Here is a 20,888-nt window from a genome sequence, read left to right as displayed (position 1 = left end):
CCGTCGACGGCGAGAGGTCCGCCGCCGCTGGCCAGAATTTACGGGCGACTTATTGGGAACTGGTTCGCGATCGAGGCGTATTCGAAATTTTCAAGTGGAAAAATCTGCCGTTGCTTTAAAGATACCGTCCAAGAGAAATGCATTCGAACGTCCGCCACAGAATGATACAAGCCGGCTATAGTTAAGAAGCCCCGAGTTTGCTTCGGCCTCGGTATGGCTTCAGTCGATGCATCGATTTGCATGACAATCAATAATAGCTACCACGGCGGAGAGAGAGCGAATACTTTTACTGCGAGATAACGCGTACGTGGGTTACGCGCGCGACGAGAACGAGATTCGCGAATCCCGAGGAACATTCGTCATTCGCCCGGAGCACGATGAGTACGAAAGCTGCAGGGGAACGAACGGCGCGAAATGTTCGCGCGGACGATGAATAAATCAATCGAGCGTCCCGCGTCGGCCTTATTAATCCCTCGTCCGTAATCTATCCACTTAAATTTCAAAGAAACACGCGTTACGGACAGCTCGCGCGATTCATCGGGCCATTTAAAGCGCGACGCGCCCCGGCCCGAAACGATGCGAACGTCGTGGCTAATTTTTAATCCGACGAGACAGAAGTTTCGAAATCTCGTTACGTTCGGATCCCTCGGCTCGTCGAAACTTAGAAAATGTAATTGCGAGCGTGACAAAAGTTCAGGCTTCTCGTCGGAGAAGTCGGGGGGCCGCAGAGACTTCGGCCGACAGGGAAAGAAAATAGTTTAGGCTCTTGGAAGAATAACCGCGGACTGTACAGGTACCGCCACCTCACGATACTTCAGCGATACGTGTACCTGCTCGAAAGTGCGGCACCCCTCGCAAGCGTTATCCACGGCAACCCCGCAGAGTTTTTTACGCGATTCGTGGAACGCTTAACTGGTTCGATTGCCACGGTACGTGGAGGATTGTAAGTTTCTAGTTTGCACGGCCGATATGAAAATGTTCCATTTCGATTTATCTTCTCCAAGAATTAAATTGCTTAACCCTTTGCACTCGAAACCATATTAACTGTAAATTTAAATTAACCTTCTCTCGACTTATGGTGTTTCCATTTTAATGACGAAGTGCGTTTTATGCGTATGAAATCGAGTTTTGTGACTCGTACAACAGTTAGACTCTTAACAATTCTTTATACGTAAGCTTTGTTATTAGAAAAATTATCTTGAAACGTGGTGTAACAATTCTCATGGTGCCTCGGAGTGCAAAGGGTTAATTTACTGTACACTTAATTTACCGTATTTTTGCAGATGTATTTGCAACATTTTCAAATCTCCTATCTTCTACGTCAGCGCGCGGAATGCTTCGCAACGCAACATTGGACTCCGCCTCCTGACTACCGCCGCAGCGTCTCGCTCCCCGCGTTGCCACCATCGTTGCCTCACACCCGATGGAAGCAGGGAGCGAGACGCTGCGGCGGTAGTCAGGGGGCGGAGCTCAATGTTCCGAAGCATTCCGAGCACCGTTCTACATCGTGCAAAAGCATGTTACAAGAAAATGAACGACGTGTAGCAAAAATAGATCCTCTAAACTTCGATACATGTACAGTCCGTTCAATAAAACGAGTCAGTAAATGCCGATTACAGCTATTGTTATTACTAGTTCGCGAGCTTTATGCATTTATGACAAAAATGAGTAGCTGAAATGTAGAACTGCGAAGAGGCTAGGAAGGTCTACGAATACTTTTGTATCACTTCGAACTTATAAAAGTTATTAAACGAGAGCCAAAATTGTGTTTTGCTCTCATGTTTTGCAATCGCTGAAGGCAATTTCTATTTTCCTTAAAGACCCGCAAATTATTATATTATTGACCCCATGACGTTCCATTTTCTTTACTGTTACAGCGATTGGATGTTTTTCGGTTGTAATCATTTCTTAGAACGAACTACGCTTATTTCGTGACTACATTCACTTGGATGTTTAACCTTTTAGGTACGGCTGAATTCTGCGCGAGGCTATTTCTCTGGACGGCAGAGTCTAATATGTACTGTACAGAGTGTCCGTATATTCGGTCTGTATATTGTTAAGATATAGTTATATTGCTAACAGTTATATTGTTAAGATAAGTTTGTATATTGCTAACAGTTATATTGTTAAGATAAGTCTGTATATTGCTAACAGTTATATTGTTAAGATAAGTCTGTATATTGCTAACAGTTATATTGTTAAGATAAGTCTGTATATTGCTAACAGTTATATTGTTAAGATAAGTCTGTATATTGCTAACAGTTATATTGTTAAGATAAGTCTGTATATTGTAAATCGATGTGAAGACAAAAGAAGTGTGAAGCAATGCATATGAAGACGATTATTTGATTCAAACGATGACCGAGTGAGCTATTAGAGTAAGCCACTATAGTGGTGCGTCGTTCAGAGAGATGACATCCGCGGAAGCCACTATAGTGGCGCGTCGTGCCTAAAAGGTTAATCATTGACGAGAAGGGGCCAGAATTTCATTCCGACATAGTGCGGCAAGGTGTTAAATCACCGGCCGAAGATCGGCTTCTCGAAAAATATTACGCGGAAAATTAGGTACTCATGTCCCAAGACGATCGCTCGTCCTCGGAGCGTTCCGCAGTCAAAGGATTAACCGTTTGAGTCCCAGGGATTGTTCAGAAAACACGGTCGAAAAATGCCGAACAGCGTGATAGCGCTTGTCTTAATTGATTGCGAAGAAAACTAAGCGGCGCGACAGCGCTCGTCAAGATTGACAAACAATACAAAAAGAAAAAGAAAGAAAAAAAGCAGCTACGCGATGTACGCGCGTCACTAAAGTGTGATCGCGACGCAAGATCTGAACAGCGCGATCGCGCAGCTTGGGACTCGAACGGTTAAACGAGCTGGTTAGAATAGTTAGAATATAATTAAGAATAGAAGACGCACCTTGCGGGAAAGCCGCGAGCCCATGCTCGAGCGGATGGGGATGCGGATGTCCATGTGCTGCAAGAGCGAACGGCGGATGCAGTCCATGATGAGATGGGCCTGGAATCGGGTGCGAGTGCGGATGCGGATGAGTCCCAACCCCCATTGATGGATGGCTGTGAGGGTGGTACTGAGGACTGCCGGACGGGCCGCAAGAGGTACCCGCCGCCTTCAAGTACCCCGCCATGTAACCCGCGAGGCAAGCCAGCTCACCCGCCACCGCTACTTTCGGAATACCCGGCCTTATCGCTCGACTTCCGCTTCCCCCCGGTACAGCCCACTGGCTGTTTTGGCTCGTTTGAGGGTACGCCCTGGCGTTACTCGCGAATAATCTCGACGCCGGTACTCCCGGTATTCTCGGTATTGGCCGTATTCCCGATACCACTGGTAGCGGCGATAGTGCCGGCGGTGTCGGTATTGGTGGTAATGATTGTACTGATTGTACCGGTTGTATCGATTGTACCGATTGTACCGATTGTTCTGATTGTATCGATTGTGCTAGTTGTATTGATTGTACTGGTTGGGCTGACGGTACCCCCGATGTCGACGGTGTCGGTGATAAGGTTGGTACTGCTTGTACTTCCTGCACAGACGCGTTTCCGTTTCGAGCGTAGCCGTAAGCTCCGTACTCCTCCACCTGTAACAATAACCAAAACAATTCATTCGATCACCTGTTCGCTCCACCTCGGACGTTTCTTTCTCGCGGTGAACGTTGCCGAATGTTTCGTTTTCGCGATAACGAGGGCGGCGACTCACTCCGATGGAATAGAGTAAATTCTCCCTAATTGACGCTCAGATTTTACACAAAAATGGATAATTTGGGAAGAGGAGGTACGATTATTCGAGCCTTGTGGATCGTTTTTACAGTTACCGATTGTCAGCGACTATAAAAACGTGGCGCAAGGCTCGAATAAGTATCTCCTCTTCTCAAATTGTCCGTTTATCAAATTGTCAATCTGAGCGTCGATTGGGGAGAATTGACTGTACAGTAATGTCTCTCTAATTGACGCTCAGCTTTTACACAAAAATGGACAATTTGGGAAGAGGAGATACGATTGCGGTTCGTTTTTATAGTTACCGATTGTCAATAACTATAGAAACGTGGGGCAAGGCTCGAATAAATATCTCTTCTTCTCAAATTGTCCGTTTATCAAATTGTCAATCTGAGCGTCGATTGGGGAGAATTTACTGTACAGTAATGTCTCTCTAATTGACGCTCAGCTTTTACACAAAAATGGACAATTTGGGAAGACGAGATACGATTGCGGTTCGTTTTTATAGTTACCGATTGTCAACAACTATAGAAACGTGGCGCGAGGCTCGAATAAGTATCTCCACTTTTCAAATTGTCCATTTATCCAATTGTCAATCTGAGCGTCGATTAGGGAGAATTTACTGTACAGTAATGACTCTCTAATTGACGCTCAGATTATGCACAGAAAATACGATTATTAGAGCCTTGCGTCTCGTTTTTATAGTCTCTCACAATTGCTAACTAAAAAAACGAGCCGCAAGGCTCGCATATTCGTATCCCCTGTCCCCAAATTCTCCATTTTTATTTCTAAGTTCAGCGTCAATTAGGGAGAATTTACTGTATATCTCCCGCCTGTGTGTGGAAACCCGAAGTATGTACAAGGTGCGAGAACGTGAGAAGGGTAACGCATTTCGTCGGCACAAACGACAGGAACGCCAGGAAAACTGTCACAATGAAAGTCCACGGCAAAAGATGCTATCGTTATTGTTGCGAACTACGATAGCTTCCCCCGGAAATGCCAAACATCGGGTCGCTGTGAATTTCCCTGCGTCAGTCCTACGCCTGTGTAAGCTAAGGTTCGACGGAGTCGGTGAAACGTGCGATGCGGCACGCGACACGAATTCCCAGAAGACAAAAGAAAATGGTCTGTTCGACTGTAAGTCAGGTAAGAAAAATCGCCGAGCTACTGGCAAACTGACCAATCTCCGTCGAAACGTGGCACGTGGCCTCCGAATTGCCTTCGAACCCGAACCCGGTTCTGCTCCCAATTTCGCAGAGTAACCCGCGTAACCCGGTTACACGAATTATAACCTTGACACAACTCGGTTAACCCACTCTTATGACGGGTTAATGCCAGGATCCCAACCTGCGCCTAACCCGCTCCGTAACCCGGTTACTACAGGAAGATTTCAAGAGCCGGTTATTAGATTGGTAAACACAGGGTGTCCCAGAAATGTCTCGCAATCCGGAAATTGGGAGTTTCCGAGGTCATTCGAAGTAACTTTTTCCTCGGCGAAAATGCAATCCGCGGCTTTGTCGGCGAGTTATCGACGAAAAACGGTGACCAATGAGAGGCGAGATCAGCTGGTTGATCGTTAACCGGCTCTCTGGACAGTTTGGGAACCGTTCTGTCACGGGTTACTGTGGGTTACCGTAATCAGCCTTGGTTAACCGAGCTCGGTTAGGCTTAAGCCTAAGATTAGGATCCCCGACTTCGAATCTCGGCAAAAAATTAGAAACAAAAAGCTTAAGTCATCGTGTTTATCCTAGAATTTCGCCGACTGTCCCGAGTTTCTATACAAATGAACCTCGAGGCTCGAAGAATCGTGTCAGAGTGTCCGGCGATTACCGTTCTCGATACCGAGCTGCGCGCCCTCTAGGGTGAATTTACTGTACTACTTCGCCCGACCGTCTACCCCTTTCTCGTAAACCAATTACGAAAATTCCTTTCTCGCCGATGAATTTACATTTCCTAACACGTTAATCGCGGAGCCGATTTTGCCGGGCTTTCCGTCGAGACGGCAAGTCGGCGTTATCTTTTAACCTTGACACCGCCGGTCCCATGCGCCGATGACAGGTTCGCTGTCAGTGGCCGGGATCGAACATGGACTGTCAGTCGAAGAGGGCCGATGCCACCCGAACGAAAGGTCCAGTGACAGCGCCAGGGTGCTCGGGCAGAGCTTAACGAGTTAAAGAACACCGGACTGGAAGATCAACAGCGAATCAATTAAGTTACTTACACGACTACTGCCGGATGCCTCGGAGTATCCGACACTCGTGGTCCCATTGGGATATCTAACTTCCCCGGACTCATCAGGATATCCAGGACCCCTGGCCCCATCGGAATATCCAACACCCCTGGACCCATCGGAATATCCACCACCCGAGGACCCATCGGGATATCCACCGCCCGTGGACCCATCGGGATATCCACCGCCCGAGGACCCATTGGGATATCCACCACCCCCGGACCCATCGGGGTAATCGACACGTCTTGACATTTGTATATCCAGAAAGATAGTCACTACTGGCAACTACACATGATAATTCAAACGTATCGTAACAAGCAAGAAACAGCTACGAGATACTTTGGAACTCCGAAGTTTCGGAGTTCCAAAGGAAACCTACTGTCAGACACTGCGGAAGTCCACTGCGCGATACGTACGCACTAACTAACGACTCACTAATGAAACTACTGCCTCATCCCTGGTTGAGGGTTGCGGTCAAACTGCGTTCCACCACCGGCGTCCATCCCTAAGTAGTTTTCCAGGCCCTACCTACCTCGGTACCTTCCAAAAACGGGGGTGGGGATTTCAGAGTGGGCCAGCGAGAGGTGGGGGTAGTCGTACCTTTCCAGGACTGGGGAAGTCTCGGGGCCGAGGGCCCGAAATACTTGCAACCGTATTGCTCCGGCCATCCATGATTTCATCTTCGTCTATCGCCGAACTAGCGACTTTCCAATTCGCGCGAGGTCTTGGATACCCAGTTTGGTATCTCTTAACCATTAGCACTCCCGCACCATTCTGAACGTTGGCTAGCAGCTACTCGGCGCCACTTTTCGGCAGAAACGGGCATTTACAGACCCTCGTATTATTTAGTATGGTTTTGGAACTAACTAACATATTATAATGATATTGGACTTATATGAATTTGGCTGAAATCGAGAAATTTGAAAAAAATCAATATTTTATTTTTTATAATTTTGTTATTGTTTGTTTTATACTTTTGTTTTGTTGTTGTAATCGCTATCTGTATAAACGTCTATCTGGAGCTCATCTTCGCTACTACTTGTGTCACGAGACTCATTCGTGTTTGAACGTTTTGCCATTGTTCTAATAAAAAATATGAATAAATACATAGGTTGAAAATGTCTAATTGTTATTACTAACTCACAAGATGATATTTACCAAAAAAACTTTTGCCAAACAATTTATTTACCAAGAGAAGAATCACTTTTCCGATTTTCTCACTCGTTAGATCTATCTATACCGCTCGACGCTTCGAACCAGACCGAGTTCAGCTTTGAAAATCTTTTCCTCCAGATTTTATGATTATAAATCTCACTATACAGCGCGTGCTATGTTCGCATACCGATCTTTCTTCTACAAACTTGCCTAATCGCTCTTTTCAAATGGCGCCTTTGAAGTGCTCGGACCGTCGTGGGCACGCCTCTCACGTTCTCGTCAAAACCCGCTGACATTTCTTGTATATATCTTAGTGATTTTACTATATCTTGATTTGATTTCTTGTGCCATTTCAAGAGAAAACTTCAGGGAAACATGCGTGTCTGAAAAAGTTGCGCTGAAATGACTCAATTCCCCGTAATCACTAATAAACTTTAATGTCCCACGAGAGGGGACATCCGAGTGATATGCTAGAATTACGATGTCCCACGAGAGGGGACAGCGGAGTGCAAAGGGTTAAATATCGGGAACGCTGCTATCGGCTATGTCAAGGTTATTTACAAGGTGCCGATTACCTCGGTATCTTCCAAAAACGGGGGTGGGGATTTCAGAGCGGGCCAGCACAGTCGTAGCTTTCCAGTACTGGGGAAGTCTCGGGGCCGTGTGCCCGAAGTACTTGCAACCGTATTGCTCCTGCCATCCATGATTTCATCTTCGTCTATCGCCGAGACTTTCCAATTCGCGCGAGGTCTTGGATACCCCAAGGTTATTTACAAGGTGCCGATTACGTGTACCGAATTACAGTCGCGTGCTAAACCGGAAGAGAGCAGAGGGAAGCGGTCGCCAAGCTGAAAAGGTGGCTTATCCGAAAAACTTAACTCGCCGGTAGACGTTAAACAGCTAAATAAACTTTCAAGTTTTTATCCGGTCGATGGACCGCACCAGATAGGGAGAGACGAGAGAAAGAAAAAGCGAGCGAGAGAGAGAGAGAGAGAGAGGGACGGGGGGAGAAACGAATTGGCTGGAAAAAGACGAAACGAGGAGAGGAGAGAAGGACGAGGCGCGTTGCTAGGTATGTTTACACGAGGGCATTATGGCGGATAATGTTTGTTATAGGCGTCTATGCTCTACAGCCAGGAGAGGCGAGACTATCCGACGTTAAAAGGCCAGCCTGGTCGATCCGCTTACGGCGGATGAGGCTCAAATTGAGTGAGAGATAGTGAACTCTCGTGCAACGAGTTGCACGGCCATCGCACATGTCCCGATCCGCGTACTACGTGTACTTGTGCACACGTATCTTGCAAATCGAGGCGACATCTCGCGATAATTCCTCTGATAGCTCCACGGCCGTTTAAGTAGTGGCTTATCGGGGACAAAAAGCGATACGTTATTTTTGTCGCGGCTATGCGAACGAAATGAAATCGAGTCGGTGGTATGCGAAAACTGCGGCGGAGAGAGCGGGCAGAGGGATACGGTGTTCGTACGGGACCGAGCAGATGGTTTTTACGACTGCCCATTGGTAAAACAATGATTCTCGTTCCATGGGTTCCGAGGGAAAGCGCACGTAGCTCAATAAAATCGTCAAGATGCGCTGCGGTAAGTGTCCGTTACGTGTCCCGGCTACCCATGCACCTCGGCAACCCCGAGTAACAGTTTTCTCTTTACCTGGGCGCACCCGGAAACAGGCGCACGATGCCTCGATCATGCACTCATAACACTTTGCGAAGACCCTTTTCTTCGACGTCCTTTGTTCTTTGCGCGGGCGACGTGAGAGCACGGCATGGCACGGCGCGCCGCTGTCATTCGCACCCGGCCCCCATGCTTGCCACTGGCCCAAAAGTACAATTACGCTTTGGGGAAAACCCTCAAACGCTCGACCATTCAGCCATGAATTGCTGTTGACACCCTACCCGGCATTAACATAAACGCGGTAAACATCGAGAAGTGTCGGTGACCGGTCCTCGAAAGTTCGTGTACCTCTTAATGCCTTGACGTACCTGCGCATCCTCACCTCCGCCACCTTCAACCCCGTTAGAATTCTGATTGGGGAAATCGTACCTTCGTCAAACGATTTCCCGTTGTTCGGTAAAATGTGGTCGTAAATTTGCCGACCGCACGAGGAACATAAAATCGACTGCCCCGAGGTAATTAGTGCCTGACGTTTTATCAGTTCTTGAAACATCATCGTGTCGGCGCACGATGCGTTCGTCGCAAACAATACGAAATAATATAAAGTAGCAGCATATTGTTATTTAATAGAATACAATCATAAGGATATATTGTATGTAGCCCGGACTGGACCCGGCTAATTGGATCAGTTTATTGTACAATGTAATGGTTTTTTAATGACTCGATGGGATAGTCCGTGCAATAAAACGGATGCGTCCATTGTCCTCGACTTGAAAGTCCTGCGCCATCGATCGCATTGCAAAACAATTCCAGGCACGAAGCTACGTGTACGTTCTTCGAACGAACTGCGACACTGCGCGACAAGCTAACGACTCTAAACGCATCTCTCTTGGCGTGGATCCAACGGCGCGACGACGATACACGGCCGAAGCCGATCGAAGCCAATCGTTTCTCCGATTAACCCCTTAACGCACAGTTTTTTTGAAAAAAAACCGGCCAAAAAATATCAATTTACCGCCCCTGATTCAACTTTTCTTTTGGTGGAGAATTTTGATATACTGTGCGCTTTTGTTCCACGGAAGAAGGCTATATTTTATTCTTGAATAAATAAGTGTTATAGCTTACAATCCCATGTAAATGATAAATATCAATAAAACGATTTTTGTTTCTTTGCTTTCACATTGTTATTTTCAATTCTCGATTATATTCGAGTGTGAAAAATTATAGCAGCATTAAGTACAACGCCGCTCGAATTACCTCGAGTGTGCACAGTTCGGCCTGTTCCGCGCGCTCGAATTAACTCGGGCGTACAAGTTAAGGGGTTAATCTCGGCGCAACGTCTGCGTGTACGCGTCTCGATCTCCGAGATCGACTTTTCCGCGGGGTGACACGGGAGAATACGCGTGTATGTGCGTAGCCGCGCGCTATCGGGCGAGAAAATATGATAGCGGCCGGGACAGAAGATGCGAGAGCGGACGCGCGGGAGAAGGACGAGCAGCTTGGAGAAGTTTGCGCAAGCCTCGGAGAACGCAGGGGACGAAGAAGGGTTAGGGGGTTTAGGTTAGGTAAAAAAATCTATATAAAGGTGAAAAGAGGAAAACCGGACGGGGTGGCATTGCACGCGGAGTGCAAGGCGAGAGGAACGTCGGAGAAAGAGAGCGAGAGAGAGAGAGAGAGAGAGAGAAAGAGAGAGAGGCGTGTATCGAGTTTGCGCGTTTTATTCCTCCTCCCGTGTACGGGCTTCAGGCTCCGCCCCGATGTTTTCCCTCCTCCAGCTTCCCCATTCGCCCTTCGATCCCTCCTGGACCAGAAAGGACCGCGTATACCTCGCTCAACGTTTCCCCTATTAATATTTTAGCCCCGCGACGACGATCGCGTCATTTCGCGGTACCGCGAGACACTCTCTCTCTCTTCGGTCGTTAATTTCGGCGCGACGCGACGCCTACTCCCGGTGTTCCGTCGAGAAGAAACAAGGAAAAAAAAGAGAAGGGAAAGAACGGAAAAGGGTGCGAAACGCATCCGGTGCCGTTAAAGATAAAAAAAGCATCGTCAACTTTGTCTCGAGCAATCACACCTTGTCCTGCGGGCGCCATAAACGAGCTTTATATTGCGGTGGTGCCATTGAGGTATTCCTCGCAATCGACTACGCTACCTCGTTCTCGGACTTTTTACAACCGCGATGATTACGGTAGGAGAGCCATAACAGCTTAATGGGCAGCCGGGTTACCCATTCGATGTTTTACCATCGCACCGGTGTCGACGGTTTTTCGAATGTTTGCGGGGTAGCTGCCGCGAATCTTCGCTGGCCGAAACAACGGTGGCCGTTTAACCGGACAGCCACCGAAATTCTAAGACTCCCCTAAACCACCCCCTGAACGACTCCCGGGGCTTTACCCCGCGAGACGATCATCGAGGCCGAGAGCGTTTCTCTAATCCACGGGCGATTCGTTCCTCTCGTTTCCCTTTCGTTCTTTTTGCTTCTTCTTCTTCTTTCTATTTTTTTTTCTTTCTCTTTTGTTTTTAGTTTCTTTTTTCTCATTCGACGGAACGCACTCGTTCGCCGTGGATTTAGTTCTCGTGGCCGGTTTGTTGGAACGTTTCGAGCCCCGCGGTTCGACGTCCAGGGCGTGGGGAATCAAAATTGATGCGCGATAAACTCGCTGTTAACCAAGGCCCACGATCGCGGGGCCGCGGATTGAGATATTCATTAGCGGCTTTCACGTTATAGTTGTTCACCGAAAATAATTCGTACGCTTCTAAACGGGCGGCGGCCACGGAGCACGCGTGCTCGCGTATTACGCGCTTCGTCCCGACTTCATTACTTTCACTCGAGATTCCAAGCGGTGTCCGCGCAACCGGTTTACAGGAACGACCGCGGATCTCATCGACGTTGGCATCCTGACGACGCGGTTCGATTCCGAATCCGAAAAATATCCGTATATACAGGGTGTACCAGAACGGACGCGCGCAAAAACAATGAAGAAAAAAGCCCGCGGCAGCAACGCGCGTCCCTCCGGCGAACGTTATGTCAAAATTACAGGCCGTTCCCGGTGTCCCGATAATCCGCGACTGCTTACCTTCGTGGAAGGCGCTCGATAAATAATAGCCCGAATAAATAAAAGATCGCCCGTGGACCGGGTCCCGCGTGTCCGCGACGCACCCTGTATATGTGTGTATACGTCGATCCGCCGCTGCATCGAGTTCATTACTTCTGTCAGGAGGAGAAGAATAAAGTATCTAGGTATACCTACTCTCCGCCCAGAACTCCGAACGCGAGAAAATAAAACAACGGGCCCCGGTTCGATGCGGCCGGGGTTATGTTTTTTCAGTGGTCCGGGACGAGGCGAGCGGAACGAAAAAAACGTACGAAAAGAAACGCGGGGACTCTGTTCCCGCTTCTTTTATCATCCCGTAATACCGTGAACCGGCGTTCTTTCGAGGTCTCACTTTTGTCCGCGTAGGCTCGCGGTGGCTACGCGACCACCACCCGTTTCCCCCCTCTTCCACTGTTTCCACCCTCGTCCCATTTTAACACCTCGCCTCGTAGCGGCAAGTGTCTTCGCGATATAAGCGGCAGTAAATAATAAATGATCCGCGGGAATAGACGCGGGTTGGCTTCGGCCCGGTGCGGGTAAATCGCGAGCATGATCGCGTATCGCGTGTATCGCGGCTTCTGCGAGAACGTTCGCGCGTTTTACGACGGCTTGGAAGAAAGAGGGATGGGTAACGATCGGTTGTGGACTCGCGGGAACCCTGCGGAAGAGTAAAAACCACGTGAAAGCCACGGGTGGACGGGCCCCGTTTCTCCCGGCCTTCCCCGATGAATTTATAGAGGAGAAATTAGGAGGTTTATAGAAGCTGTGCGCGGTAGCTAACCGTAGATCATCATTAGAGGCCCAACTGGGCTGCTATGTGCGGATACATGTGTGCCGTGTCGGCCACATATTTACCGGAGTGCCAGGGCACACGGACGGCCCGACGATCCGATCCGATCCGAAGCGATGCTCTGCCAGGCTCGCTGCCGAGCCGAGCCGAGCCGCGCCGAGCCGGTTCGGCCGCCCTTTCTATACCGAGAGACCGATTCTCTTTCTGACCGCGTGTGCCTTTTCTCGATCGAGTCCCATCGGGGGACTCCCGGCGGGAATATCAGGGGGAGAGGGATATTTTTCTCCGATGCGTTCCGCTACCACCACCGCGAGCCGGTCATCGGACATTTCTCAAATACACGGTGGCTGCAGAAGGTCTTCGCGCACGAATTTTTTTCGATTTTCAACAATCGTCGGTATACTCGAACTGTCGTCGTTTTATTCGAAACCAGCCGAACAACGAACCTACCTACGCTCGTTTTATAACTCTCGAGACTCTTGTCCGAAGCTTTGCCACGCCACGGATTGCACAAATATAGTAAATTCTGCCTAATCGATGCATAAAATTGTGCAATTATTCGAGCCTCGCGGCTCGTTTTTACAGTTGCCGATTGTCAGCGACTATAAAAACGTGGCGCAAGGCTCGAATAAGTATCTCCTCTTCTCAAATTGTCCGTTTATCAAATTGTCAATCTGAGCGTCGATTGGGGAGAATTGACTGTACAGTAATGTCTCTCTAATTGACGCTCAGCTTTTACACAAAAATGGACAATTTGGGAAGAGGAGATACGATTGCGGTTCGTTTTTATAGTTACCGATTGTCAACAACTATAGAAACGTGGCGCGAGGCTCGAATAAGTATCTCCACTTTTCAAATTGTCCATTTATCCAATTGTCAATCTGAGCATCGATTAGGGAGAATTTACTGTACAGTAATGACTCTCTAATTGACGCTCAGATTATGCACAGAAAATACGATTATTAGAGCCTTGCGTCTCGTTTTTATAGTCTCTGACAATTGCTAACTAAAAAAACGAGCCGCAATCATATCTCTTCTTCCCGAATTGTCCAGTTTTGTGTACAATCTGAGCGTCGATTAGGGAGAATTTATTGTAATCATGTGCTCGTATAAAAAGACATTCTCAATTCTGACTCTTGGCGCATCTTAAAGAGACTAGCTCTGAACTTAAACGCAAATTATTCATTTTTCTAGGTCGTGTACACGAGGTTTATTAACAATTACAAAAGTCGTAACTGCAGTCGAGTCTCGAGTCACCAGCGTACGCGATCCTGGCATAATGTTTTCAACTGATCCGTCATTCGCAGCTCGCATTACTGAAATTACTGCCACTTCATTTAATATTCTAGGTTTTATACAGGATGTCTCATAATTATGTTAACACCCGGAAAGGGATGATTCGTGATGTCGTTTCAAGTAACATTTTTCAGTAATTTTTAGCAGTTCTTGGCAAGCTGTCGCGGAACCGCTTAGGATCGCCACTTTTCGCACAGTTTTACGTCGATCATCGTGTCGTAGACAAAAGTTTCTACGAAACAGCTTAAAATGTCAAGCTTCAAATATTGCGGACCTTTTTGTTGCACACGCAAGGATTAACTGGAGTGATCGATTTATCTCGACCCTTCCTTCGCCTGAATTATATCGCTTTCCGTAGTATATCCTAGATAGCACACGACGTTTTAAATGCGTCCATATTGCGCCGATTTTAGACCTGGACGTTTTACGACGTAAACTGGGCATCGTTTCGACATCTATCTTTAACCAGTTAACTGTTGCAATCACTTTGGAGAACGTGCATACTGCTGTAATTATTCCGTATACGTTCGATTTTCTTCGTGTTCTCTTTAAATACGACATTTGTATAAAATACATCATTTAACGTTAAAACTAACAGACCATTCGAAACGACTGGTTTCCGATTTTTTCTTTTACGCTTGCTGATATTTTTAAAATGCTTCTACGACGAATTGTTCAGATAATCTCCTCCATTCGTGCGTGTATAAGAATAGAAATGATACGAAGGTGAAGAAAATTCAGTCTTGTCATTATTGTCCAGGGTGTCTTATAATTATGTTAACACTCGGAAGGGAGTGATTTCTCAGATAATTTGAAGTAACTTTTTCGAAAAACTGAAGACACTCGAAAATCCTACCAATTAAAATGTCTCTAAAAACATCCAAAAAATAGCACATCCCTTGTTTTCCACCTTCTACGTTATACGAGAACATGTTACAGGGAATAGAAGGTACAGGAGAATTAGATGCTTGGAGCTTTAATATGAGTCCAAATGTTTGTCGTCGTATGATTATGTTTCACGAAATTATGGCAGCACATAGTCTGAAATCGGATTATTTATAGTAATCGGAAATGAGTGTGGCACGCTCGGAGCAATAATTTCCTAAAATCGAAACGAAACAAATCCTTCCAACGGAAAATCTGGTTGAATATCTTCACGCAAAATCTACCGTTTGTGCTAAACATAATGCAGTTTCTCGTATTTTTTCCTCTTAAAACGTTAGTCTAACGATAAAGACACTTCCAGAGGAAATAATAGAATAGGTATTTCGATTGAAGCACACGTTGTGCGATAGAAGATTTTTGTTGTTCTTACAAAGAATCGAGGTTGTTTCGATCGGTTCGCGTTCATGTTATTAGCAAAATCGTTTCGCACGGCTCTCCGCTTGGCTTTGAGAAAAAGAGAAGGTGCCTCGGAAGAGAACGTTTACGACGGAATTCCGACGGACAAAAGACGTCATCGGGATTGAATGGCTTCGATAGGAATTAGCGGACAGGGGATGATAAAAAAAAAAAGGAAAAAAGAAGGCGCGCGCGAAGAACCGAACGGTTTTTATGGTCAACTCGAAACGGGCCGTAGGCACACGGGTCAGAAATACAGTAATGTCTCCCTTACCGACGCTCAGATTGTCCATAAAAATGGACAATTTGGGAAAAGGGGATACGATTATTCGAGCCTTGCAAAACCTTGACACAACTTCGACAGAACCTTGACTATAAAAACGGACCGCAAGACTCGAATAATCGTGTCTCCTCTTCCCAAATTGTCCATCTTTCTGGACAATCTCGGCGTCAATCAGAGAGACATTACTGTACAGTAAATTCTCCCCAATCGACGCTCAGATTGACAATTTGATAAACGGACAATTTGAGAAGAGGAGATATTTATTCGAGCCTTGCGCCACGTTTTTATAGTCGCTGACAATCGATAACTATAGAAACGAACCGCAATCGTATCTCCTCTTCCCAAATTGTCCATTTTTGTGGACAACCTGAGCGTCAATTAGAGAGACATTACTGTACAGTGAATTCTCCCCAATCGACGCTCAGATTGACAATTTGATAAACGGACAATTTGAGAAGAGGAGATATTTATTCGAGCCTTGCGCCACGTTTCTATAGTTGTTGACAATCGGTAACTATAGAAACGAACCGCAATCGTATCTCCTCTTCCCAAATTGTCCATTTTTGTGGACAACCTGAGCGTCAATTAGAGAGACATTACTGTACAGTGAATTCTCCCCAATCGACGCTCAGATTGACAATTTGAGAAAAGAAGATATTTATTCGAGCCTTGCCCCACGTTTCTATAGTTGTTGACAATCGGTAACTATAGAAACGAACCGCAATCGTATCTCCTCTTCCCAAATTGTCCATTTTTGTGGACAACCTGAGCGTCAATTAGAGAGACATTACTGTACAGTAAATTCTCCCCAATCGACGCTCAGATTGACAATTTGATAAACGGACAATTTGAGAAGAGGAGATATTTATTCGAGCCTTGCGCCACGTTTTTATAGTCGCTGACAATCGGTAACTATAGAAACGAACCGCAATCGTATCTCCTCTTCCCAAATTGTCCATTTTTGTGGACAACCTGAGCGTCAATTAGAGAGACATTACTGTACAGTGAATTCTCCCCAATCGACGCTCAGATTGACAATTTGATAAACGGACAATTTGAGAAGAGGAGATATTTATTCGAGCCTTGCGCCACGTTTTTATAGTCGCTGACAATCGGTAACTATAGAAACGAACCGCAATCGTATCTCCTCTTCCCAAATTGTCCATTTCTCTGGACAATCTCGGCGTCAATCAGAGAGACATTACTGTAATTGGCGGTGCTTCTTGCGCGCGAGTGCACGTATCTACGACAACGTTTATTAATAGCGGCGTGGAAACGCGAGGAACCAATTGATCTCGTACACACCGGGGTCAGGCGAGTCGCGAGTGAAAGGCGAACGGTTCGCGAAACGTTAATTGGAGAGTCGTTTTATTGGCGACGCGGAAACGTCGCGGAAACGACGCGAGACAAAACGTCGCGGTTGCCACGGACTGTACAGGGTGTCCCAAAAATGTCCTGCAATCCGGAAGTGGGGGGTTGCTGCTTTTCCTTAGCGAAAATGCAATCCGCTGCTTTGTTAACGCTGACCAATAAAAGGCGAGCCCCACCCAAGTTCCACTCATTGGCTCGGCCGTCACGTGCCAACCGATCTCGCCTCTGATTGGTCACTGTTTTTCGTCGATAACTCGTAAACGAAGCCGCGGATTGCATTTTCGCCAAGGAAAAAGTTGCTTCAAATGTCCTGAGGAACCCCCCATTTCCGGGTTGCGAGACATTTTTCGGACACCCTGTATAGCGATCGTTTCTCACGCGTTCGAGACGCGAGTGTTCGCCACGATTCGCGGAGCAACGAGACGCGGAGCGGTGTGCAAAATCGCGCACTTAATTAATATTCCATTGATTAGGGGTCGGCGGGAGGAGGATCGGATAACGGGCAGCTAATTATCGAATTATAGAACAGCAGCATTCATTCCGTCGCGAAGGAAAGCCACCTTTCCGAGCTGGCGGGTTCGGTTTAACGATTAAAGCACCACGCCCCTAAAACGCCTCCTGCTGTTCTCTCGACCTTCGTGCAACCTCGGTGTCGTATGAACCCTCGTCCGGAGGATCCGGGGATAATGTCGTCCCCACACACAATGTTTTCCCGTAAGAATACCGCAAAATCTAGTTACAATTAGCGCCGCGATTGATTTATTACTCATTATCGAACACAGCCTTCGTCAAACGGCAGTCGCCGTGCACACGTAGAACACAATAGCAGTTTCACTGGGATTTGCCAAATTTCTGAATGCTGGGGTTTGTACCTGTGCATTGCTACGGTCGCGTGATTTATTGCTAAGTCGATGCTAAAAGGTTCCGGCGCAGTCGGTCGAGCGTGTGATGCGGCACGCGACGAGCGGTTTCTTTGACGCAAATTGCCGGAAGACAACTCGCAATACAATGCCGTAACTCGTTTTTTCAATTTTTACATTTTAAAATTAACTTTTTTGCTAACATATTGCCGACAGCTTTTCAATTCAAACGAGACCAAGCATGATACAGTTTGAATTAGTTCTGATTAAAATGAAATCAAACGCGCGATGTGTAATTTCGATTACATTTATTTATCTAGTATTTATTGCACTTTATCGCGTTATCGCTGTGACCGTGTAAGGAAACTACATTGTTGTACGTATAAATAATGATTTTATAGCGTATATCTAATATACTAAAGTAATCTATTCATCACAAGTGTCATAATGATTGATTAAAAAGCTGCATTGATATACATAATTATGCAAATACTGATTAGATACGTGAGAAATATTCTATATTGTATTGTTTTGTGGCGTATCGTCCTCCCTATCGGCGTTATTTCTTAATGACAAATAATGCGAAAAAAAATTAATTTATTGCCGACGAAAAATAATTGCAATTCCTGCATCCACCGATCATTTATTTGTTTTCTTGTTGCTCGCCTCATATTTTTCGCCTTTTCTACTTGTTGCACGAGGTTACTACTTTACACTACTTTTCGATGTCACTTATCGTACTTCGACTACATCCTATAATTTCTACGACTTCTCTTTGATTGTTATCTTGCTTCAAAAGTTCGATTACTCTTAACTATAAATCGTTTGTATACAATGAAAGCTGGTGATGGTTCGGTAATGATATGGGGATGCGCGAGTGCAAAAGGGGGCGGGCAATTTGCACGTAATTGACGGTATTATGGACAAATTTATTTATCTAAATATATTTAAAGATAATTGAAAAGTTAGTGCCGAGAATTTTGTAACTTTGGATGACTACAACTTTTACCACAATAATGATCCTAAACACAAATCGTATTATTATCTTGCCTCAAAAGTTCGATTACGCTTAACTATAAATCGTTTGTATACAACCTACACGATGGCATATTGCACGCATCCGTCTTACTTATCCACCGACTGAAATGTTTTTCATTTCACGTGTCTCTCGGCGGTAAAAGCGTTTCTTTACATTTTCACAGGCACGAATTCTTTGTTTACGCTTGCTTCCTCCGCTTGAGACATTCATGGAGCGAGTTATTTGAACTATGATCGGAAACTTTTTTTCAACATTTGTACCAATCGGAAATCCTTTTCCGCGTAACATTTTGCTTTCTCTGTGATTTCTTTTCGATACTAAATGAAAAATTGCGTTATTTTATATTTATTTGCTTTATTTACGTTCTCCATATGTCTCTCTCTCTCTTACTCACATAAAAAAGAAAAACATTTTATAACTCTAAAACGCGAATATTCTTTGTCAATTTTGTATGTGTATATGATCGGAAACTCTTTGTCAGGGGTTGTAAATATACGCAGAAATGCAAAGACTGTCACATACATGTATAAATATAACAATACACAAGCAATAACAAAAATACTATATTTAATATAGTATATATAACAGTATATCTTTAATAGTATATTTAATAATATTTTATATAATTAGTGTATGTAATTAATATATTTAATATAGTGTATTTAAAGGTATATCTTTAATAGTATATTTAATAATATTTTATATAATTAGTGTATGTAATTAGTATATTTAATATAGTGTATTTAAAGGTATATCTTTAATAGTATATTTAATAATATTCCATATAATTAGTGTATATAATTAGTATTTTTTTTTTTTTAATATAGTATATTTAACAGTATATCTTTAACAGTATATTTAATAATATTTTATATAATTAGTGTATGTAATTAGTATATTTAACAGTATATCTTTAACAATATATTTAATAATATTTCATACAATTAGCATATTCAATAAAGAGTAATAAATAATTTCCAAACACAATATCAAGCAAACCGTCGGTCAAACCCCGGGCAATAAATTCTCTTCGATCGTTCCTCGGCTTGTAAACGAAAGTGGACAATTCGGTAAAAGGGAATACGATCATTCGATCCTCGCAGCGCGTTTTTATAGCTGTTGACAATCGGCGACTATAAAACCGAGCCGCGGGGCTCGAATAACCCTGTCTTCCCTTTCCTAATTGTACACTTCTGTTTACAAGCCGGAGGACAATGGAAGAGAGAAAGAGAGTTTACTGTACACTCGAACAGCGAGCAATGAAATTCAGAAATTCGGGTCCGCATGGATCCCGAGTCCGCCCCGCTCGCAGTCGTAAACGGCCCCGCCGGTGTGCGGGGATCGATCAGAAAGAGAGAGAGAGAGAGAGAGAGAGAGAGAGAGAGAGAGAGAAAACGTATCGTACGAGCACGGTTCACACCGGGAACCGAAAATTTCTAATTTTTCACCGTGCACGGTGCGAAATCGCAGACAGAGGAACAGAGGAGAGGAGAAGATAGAAAGAGGGTCCGCCGCGAGCGAGCGAGCGAGCGAGCGCAGCCGTGCTCGAAAATAACCTCGGTTACCGGCGGGCAACGATTAACCAAGGGAAACAGGTTGCAGTTTGTTGCATTCGCAGTGGAAAACCGATGGTTCGGTGTAGGCCGTGCGTACGTATAACACACATACCTCTACCTGGACGGGCCGGCGGTCCGAGGACGGTCTGCCGCAGAAACAGTTAAATCTCTCGTGGTGGTAGCAAACACCATCAGTGCTAAGCCACAAATCCTGGCTTAACCCGAGCCTATGAATTGAATTGGTTAAAGCCCGCGTTAAACTGAGTTCTCTCTTGCGCGCAGTCACCAAGGAGATACGCGCCGTCTTTCTTTCTTTCTCTTCGTTCGTTGTCCGTTCTTTCCTCCTCTTCTTTCCCTGCTTCCTCCCGCTTCCTCGCTTCCTCGCGATTCGTCTTCCGGATTTACCGTCTCATTTCCCGACCGTCGAAGCCCGCCCGTAAACGACGCCGCCCCGCCTAATTAGCAAAGCCAAAAGCATTACTCGAGATCTCGCACGGGTTAACAAGAGCGGCCAG

General features: G+C 45.6%; 1 protein-coding gene across 1 annotated transcript in view; it reads right to left on the bottom strand.

Moving 5' to 3' along the window:
* Window positions 1-20,888, bottom strand: part of LOC117221643 (uncharacterized) — a 72,254-nt gene that overhangs the window by 14,445 nt on the left and 36,921 nt on the right. The window contains exon 2 of the mRNA XM_033472749.2: window positions 2,917-3,592. Coding sequence (XP_033328640.2) covers window positions 2,917-3,142 — 226 coding nt within the window. The 5' untranslated portion in view covers window positions 3,143-3,592. The remainder of the gene's footprint in view (window positions 1-2,916; window positions 3,593-20,888) is intronic.

The sequence above is a fragment of the Megalopta genalis genome, chromosome 7 (assembly GCF_051020955.1).
Source record: "Megalopta genalis isolate 19385.01 chromosome 7, iyMegGena1_principal, whole genome shotgun sequence".
Classification (NCBI taxonomy): Eukaryota; Metazoa; Arthropoda; class Insecta; order Hymenoptera; family Halictidae; genus Megalopta; species Megalopta genalis.
The sequence above is the reverse complement of the archived record's forward strand: the minus strand, read 5'-3'. Positions and strand labels throughout refer to the sequence as shown.